Below are 7,242 nucleotides of genomic sequence, written 5' to 3' on the forward strand. Positions count from 1 at the left end.
CATAGACCCTACTAGTTGATCTCGTAGCAATAGTTTTAAAATAGTTTTAGAAACTATTTTGTCTTTAAGTTGCTTTTTACATTAGCAAGGATTGTCGATGGTCAAAAGATCTTTAGTTGTTTTGTGGCGCAAGCTCACCATACATAAGGTATTTATTTCTACATTGCTACGGATGTATAACGATACATCGAGAGTCGCTGATCTTGACTTATAGTACTTATTATTATTCTGTGTTAAAGTGAGAAATTGTAAGATTTTTGAGGACACACATTGGCGATAATATTGACTGATCATGAGTAATTCCATTAATCGTATTACCTATTAAGACTTTTAGACGACTAAGTTGCAAAATGACTTGTAAATTAGGCCAAATGATGGTGGAGGCTTCCAGTGATCATCAACTGCTGAAATATTGTGGGGCAACCACTCACACAGCATTGTGAATCTTATACATTTCGTATTTATGCGATCTGACAGTGCGATCACGAGCAAAGAACACCACCTGATAGGTGCGGGCTGCGTTCATTTGACCTGACCGCAGACCGCATCCAGTGTTTATAAATTCTTTATTATGAATACTAGGCTAGTAAGTTTTCATGAACTCGTCAGCTGTTCAAAACAAATAGTAAGGGCTTTTCGATTGGAGGGCAGGAAATTAATATCACACATTTACTGGAGCGACACACGTTTAAAATTCAGCACTGTTTGAGTTTTTAATTAAGTAAGTTAATCAATTATACGGTAACGGATCCATTTCACAGTTGAACGTAAGTCATGGGTGCTATTAACCATTTAGGTGCACAGTGAATGTAGAATAGGGGTAACAATTTTGCTATGGACGTGTTCATTGGTTTTACTTATGTAATCATAATGTTGTTAATATTTTATAGTGACATTATTTCGTGATACTTATCTAAATATATATTTCAACGCGAAATTGTGAACTCCGTCAATTTACAATATACCGCGTGAGATTGTAAACTAACAATGGGTTAGGTTAGGTTAGATTGTAATTTAACAACGTTAGATTATAATCTGATGGAATTCACAATATTACGGTGACATATACATATAACTCAAAGGTGACTGACTGACTGACTGACTGACTGAAATAGTGATCTATCAACGCACATCCCAAACCACTGGACGGATTGGGCTGAAATTTGGCATGCAGGTAGATGTTATGACGTAGGCATCCGCTAAGAAAGGATTTTACCTACGAAACTCCACCCCTAAGGGGGTAAAACGGGATCCACGCGTACGAAGTCGCGGGAGGCCGCTAGTATGATTATAATACGTGTTAAGAGTGGATAAAAACATGATGATCACTTGCAGAATTGAAGAACAGAAGTTTAGCTTTTTAATCTGTGGAACCCTAAGCGATCGCAAGTGACCGCACTAGTAACAATAGATTTCTAACGTGTCTCGATTCGCTGGCACCGTAAGTGCGACTAAGTAATTTCCCGTAAAATAGATTATTTTTAAATCTAATTGACCCTCTACTATTGGCAATTTACATTTTGAATTATTCACACAGCGTCGTATTTGCCAGACCTCTTATCAACTCTCTGCAATCAACTTATACATGCAATGAAGATAATAATATATTTACAACTAAAAATAGTGTTAAAAACGATCCCCATCAAAACTGACGTTCACCCACATAAATCAGAAGGCTTGCTGCTGGAAAAGACATCAATCGTGAAGAAATCAGCGGCGAGTCCATCGGATATCGCGGGGCTGGCTGGCCGAGTGGAAATTGATAAGCAGTATCTTCGACCTACCAACCTCTGGTTTACGACTCGGCCCGTTTTCTAACTGATTCGAATCACTCATACGGTTTTTCGTTGACACCGAATGTATTTTACGAGGAAATAAGGAATAAAGTAAATACTTTGAAAAAATTATAAGAATGTTTAAATAAATATTACAACACCTTAAAGGTTAATTCAGTGTTTTGTTAGTAAGTGCAAACATCAGACGAAATAGTTTAAATTGTGTTCGCTTCTATTTTCGTCAAAATATAGGCACCCTATTTAACTTTCACAATCAAGTCGAATCTAATAAATATGTTAAATAAAATATAGGTACGTTATGTTCGAAAAATAAAACACTCCTTTGAATATCGTATAGCAAAAGCTTCACAAACAAATATAAAGCACCACACAGATGAAATAACTATGTGTTTAAAACGTTAAATTAATGTTCTACGAAAAACAAAAGAAGTAACATATTATTACGCGACCGTCAAGTGTTTTCTTTTGAAATGTTCTCTCAATTAAACGTCATGTTCAATGTTCATGCAAACTTTATGTTTTACAAAAACAAAAGAAGAACATATTCCACGACCGGCAAGTGTTTTCCTTTCAAAATGTTCTCTCAATTAAAGTAATCGATCACACGCACCGAATGTTTTATTGCACACACACACCCGTAGGCGTGAATGAAAGGCATAGATGCTTTTTCAGTCCCCTTTCCGACCGTCGATATCATCTGTAAAACTGAAAACTTCGATTCATGTTCTTTTGAAAAACACGCACTTGTGTGCTTTTACGAGCACATTGCGTTCGAATTATGCGGTGGCAGGTGGCTGTAGCATATTTCAATAGATTTTACATAAAAGTGTACATAGTTTTATGTTAAAAACGTACTATAATGAGTTACGATATACTAATACACAATACTCGCAGAGTCAAAGTTGACTCATCGGTAAAAGCGTCATATTAAGGCTGGGTTGCACCATCTTACATTAACTTTGACTAACGTCAAAAATCTCTCAAACTCCATCCAAAAAACACCGGTTATCATCAAAGTTACGGCACAATACGGTCAAAGTTAGGTGATGCAACTCAGCCTAAGACAACCAAAAAATAAATAGGCAAGATTCTGTGCGTACACAATGAAATTGAATGCAGTTTTAAAGACAAAATTGAAATCATATTCATGAAATATTCTCTTGGCAGCTTAATGTTTTCAGCATCAGAACAAGAAAAACGTGATCACCAATTTCACTGATTGAAATTCCTCTTTATTAAAACCTTCAGAAAAACTAATGGTTTAAATGATTTAATCGAATTGTTCTATCAAAGAAAGCATAATCATCCTGCAGTTCTTTCATCTCCATTCTCAGTATTATTGGTTCGCATTTTCATTAGCTGTATTTTAAAGCTCTTGGTCTTTTCGTTAAAATAAAATCAGCAAATTGTTAAAAAACAAAATAAAAACATGCACAAACAAGCAGAAACAAGACCATAAACAAAATGCGGAACTGATTTTCAGATTTTCATTCTGTTTTACGCCTCGATTATTAATAATATTTCTGATGTCTCATTTTACTACCTACATTTCTTTTTCACTGTACGCCTCTTTTTTTTTTATCCACAACTAGGAAGCTCTTGGCCTGTATCTCACCTGATGGTAAGGGACGAACAGGCCGAAGGTGGAAGCGAGCTTCACCCGGAATCCTCAACCACGGAGGAACTGGCTATCTTACCTCTAACTGCCGGAACACAAAAATGCTGTTAACATTGTTGTTATGGCGACAGACTTAGGTAAGATGGTGGTAGCTAGCCAGGCGGACTTAGAACAAGCCCTACCACCAACCAAACCGAACAGAAAAATCTGCCCCCACAGGGAACCCGGGACCTCTGCGTCTGAAGCAGGTGGTCTTACCACAAGACCACAGAGGCGGTTAAATACAATACCGATCTGAAATGCTTATTGTGTCTAAAATGTAAATAAAATTCAATAGTACCTAGCATGCAATCATTTTCAATATAATTGTAGGCTTGATTCTCATCTTAAGAGTACTCAAGTATAATTTCATAGTATGTACCATCAGTAATACGTTGGTATTTCAAGAACAGCTTGTGATCTATGATATAAATTTTCTTGGCAATGTAAAATTGGTGTGTCTAAACGCGCAGACAGGAATAAATATCCTTGTTTGCAGAGAGGTTTGAACTTTGCGTAACTTAAAGTTTCCCGTGAGATGGATGCTGCACCACTGTGCAAAATGCATGTGAGGGCATAATAAGCATCACTTGGTGCTACGAAGTCGTAAAGTTAAGTTAGTACTCATTTAATATAGTTAGTTTAACAGAAATTCTCTCTCGTAATTAAACATGCAGTAACTAAGTACAATTATTGAAGCCAAAGAACTAAGCAAATATAAAGATCACTCAGTTGAGTAGATATTGATTCAGTAAACGCGATAGTGCGAGAAACCTGAAAATTAATCTCAATAAATTGAAAATGAATTGAGCACTTTAACTTTGAAATCTATCTAACCACTTGGTAGTGACTAGTGTGTCTTAACTAAAGACTCTTTCCCACGGTTTTTTGCAGGATCCCGTTTAGTAGTATACGTGTTATAATACTAACATTCCTAAGAACATCCCGTTTGCTGTCCCGCAAAAAACCAAACTGTTCGAAATTGGAATCCACAAACACACAAGTGTGTTCACATGACAGTCAGTTTTGCGGGATCCAGTAATACAGGATGCCATTGGGAAGGGCCCTAAGATAAACTCAGGATCAAGACGACGACAACGTTAGTACATAGTTTAATCACAAAGATGAAGTTTAATGAAGCCACGATAGCCGAACGGTAAAGGGGTCGGACTGGCCGACTCGAGATCCGAGGAACTCGGGTTCGAGTCCTGGCGCCGCTTGACTATTATGATGAGCCCACTCGTAACACGTAAATATTTAGCTTAACACAAGGGGCTAGCGGGACTATTAGTGCAATACAAATTACTAATAATCTTTAAAATTAAAGAAAGAGGCGTACCTATTGTTTGTAGATTTCAATTAATCTTTTACTTCAATATCAAAACCTTTGGAAGCAACAAAACGTATTCCAACACCAAGATCTAAACGAACCGTATCGTTTTACTGACATTCAACCTGTTTATTATCGAATTTCTTTTTGACACAAAAGCAATAAAACGTTTAGAATTCGCCTTTTGTTGGCTAGAGAGGCTTCGGGTGTTTTTCTTTTGTTTTTGCGAATGAAAACAATGCTTTAATCTGGACAATACCTTGGAAATCTTTGAGAGCTACGAATTTGAAAGTGGTACCTACTCGTAATAATTAAAAGGTGCCAATTTTTCCTTGGGCGTGAAATTGTAAGCTCACGTTGACATATTCATCTCCCAACGTTACGTTAGGTTAGATTGTAATCTCTCTACGTCAGATTCTAATGTGACAGAATTCATAATTTTACGGTGACAAATATCAATACTAATGATCAAGTTAACTACTAGTTTAACTACCCTTTTTAACAGAAACTTCCAAATATTAGTGTTGCCAAAGTTCAACAAAAAACAACGCAACTTGTGTCAAAAGTATCAAAATTAAAAATCGCATACACTTCGCGCAAAGTCTAATCTATTTCTAATAAGACTCAAAGACAATGATGAATGAACCGACAAGCTTCGAAATTAATCCTCCAACTCCAAACTCACATAATGTATGGAATTTTAAATATTATGTCAATGCTAGAATCGCGAATTGAATGCGCCGCCGAAATAAAATATTGAAACGAATAAATTTTAGGAGCCCATAAAATATGCGCGGTTTTTATTTCGCTCTCGTAGTTAAATTTTCAGTATTGAAAGGTCGTTTCATATTGGCTGATATTTTTCATACGCAACGCTAAAATTTAGACTTACACAAAATGGACATGGTATGTTATATCCGTAGGCAACTTTGTGAGATAGACGCTTCTTTTTTTTGCTTCTTACGAAAGATGATCTGGATATTCAATGACAATAATTACAATGAAAAATTCCAAAACCTAACCTGAAAATCTTTGTTTAACCTTTGTTTGAGATATGGAAATCATTGAGGACTATGTTACGTCCGTCTACGGACGTCTTATAGCTGAAAGATAACATTAAGCAAAGGGAAAACAAACTTTTCAGATATGGTATATAATGTAATATTTTATGTACCTACGCAAAGATCAAGTAATAGAGTTAAGACTCAGTTTATAGTCCAGGCTTTACACACTTTCCGTATTCACCTATCGAGGTGAGTTTATGGACAAAGTTGTCTATGGTTATTCAGATGAAATATTATTGTACTAGTTAATCTTTCATTGGAATGTAAAATTTATTGGGGACACAATGAGTGTTCACAAAATTCATGAAATATTTACAAGTGGCCAGCTGGTCCCGTTTTTGATTGAAAATGCAATTGTTTTGGAATCCCACAATTCGGGTTTTAAAATTTTATTGATAATACTCAGCACATTCCCAAAATCAAACATAATTACTACGAGTAGGGAGTTTGTTGGAAATAATAATTTTATTTTATTGTATCCATCAGTTATTCAGAAGTTTGCAATTGTTTCCCAGTTTTGCGCTTATAAGTTAATGTTTTAGGCTTAGTTGCACCACCTAACTTTAACGGTAACTATGACGATATCCGGTGCATTTTGTATGGAGTTTGACAGATTTTTGACGTTTGTCAAAGTTAAAGTAAAATGGTGCAACCCAGTCTTAGAGATTAAGACTTTACCAACGTTGTTCCAGAGCCAGTTCATCATTCTGCTGTCATCAATCTTCATCCCGATCAACGCCGTTCGTCTCCACAAGCTATTCCAATACCTAGACGCCTTCAAATCCAACCACAAACTCCGAGGGTTCCTTCACGTCGGCAACGACTACGCAGTCTTCCTAAAACTGCCAAATCCTCACGACAAATACCTAATTTACGAACTGTACGAAGCAAAAAACATTCCAGACCGAGGCAAGTACAGTCCACGACTATTAGCAATTTCAAAAGTACCAGTAAACTATATAAAAGAGCAGCTGAAGATATTCCGAAGCGAACTGTATAAAGCAAAATATGTCGACACTAATGTGGTACCTGGAACGCAAGTGAAAACTCTGAGGGAATGGCAAATAGAAAAAGCTCTAAATTTCGCCAGCGAAGGCAGAGCTTTTGAAAATAAAGCGCCTATTCTTAGAACCGTGCTGTAATAAACAAACGTATCAAGTTTCAAAAGAGTTCCAACTAAAATAACACTTATTAGTGCTTCATCATTAGTCTCTTTGAATTCAGTAAAATATACGACTAATCTTTTTGTACAAATAATTTTAATGTTAAAAATCACCAATAAATATTAAAGATCTAATCTGCTAATAGCTAATATAATAGTTATCAATATTTATTACTAAATGTTCCTCTTTTTGTATTTTGATTTTTACCCAAAAGTAGCATTGAGTTATAATG

General features: G+C 35.9%; 1 protein-coding gene across 1 annotated transcript; it reads left to right on the forward strand.

Moving 5' to 3' along the window:
* Positions 1-5,680: 5,680 nt before the first annotated feature.
* Positions 5,681-6,989, forward strand: LOC114352875 (uncharacterized). Its single transcript, XM_028304623.1, has 2 exons — positions 5,681-5,689; positions 6,540-6,989. The coding sequence occupies exons 1-2, from the start codon at positions 5,681-5,683 to the stop codon at positions 6,987-6,989; spliced, it is 459 nt and encodes a 152-aa protein (XP_028160424.1).
* Positions 6,990-7,242: the final 253 nt, after the last annotated feature.

Source organism: Ostrinia furnacalis, unplaced genomic scaffold (genome assembly GCF_004193835.3).
Source record: "Ostrinia furnacalis isolate ACB-3 unplaced genomic scaffold, ASM419383v2 OfSCF0154, whole genome shotgun sequence".
Taxonomy (NCBI): domain Eukaryota; kingdom Metazoa; phylum Arthropoda; class Insecta; order Lepidoptera; family Crambidae; genus Ostrinia; species Ostrinia furnacalis.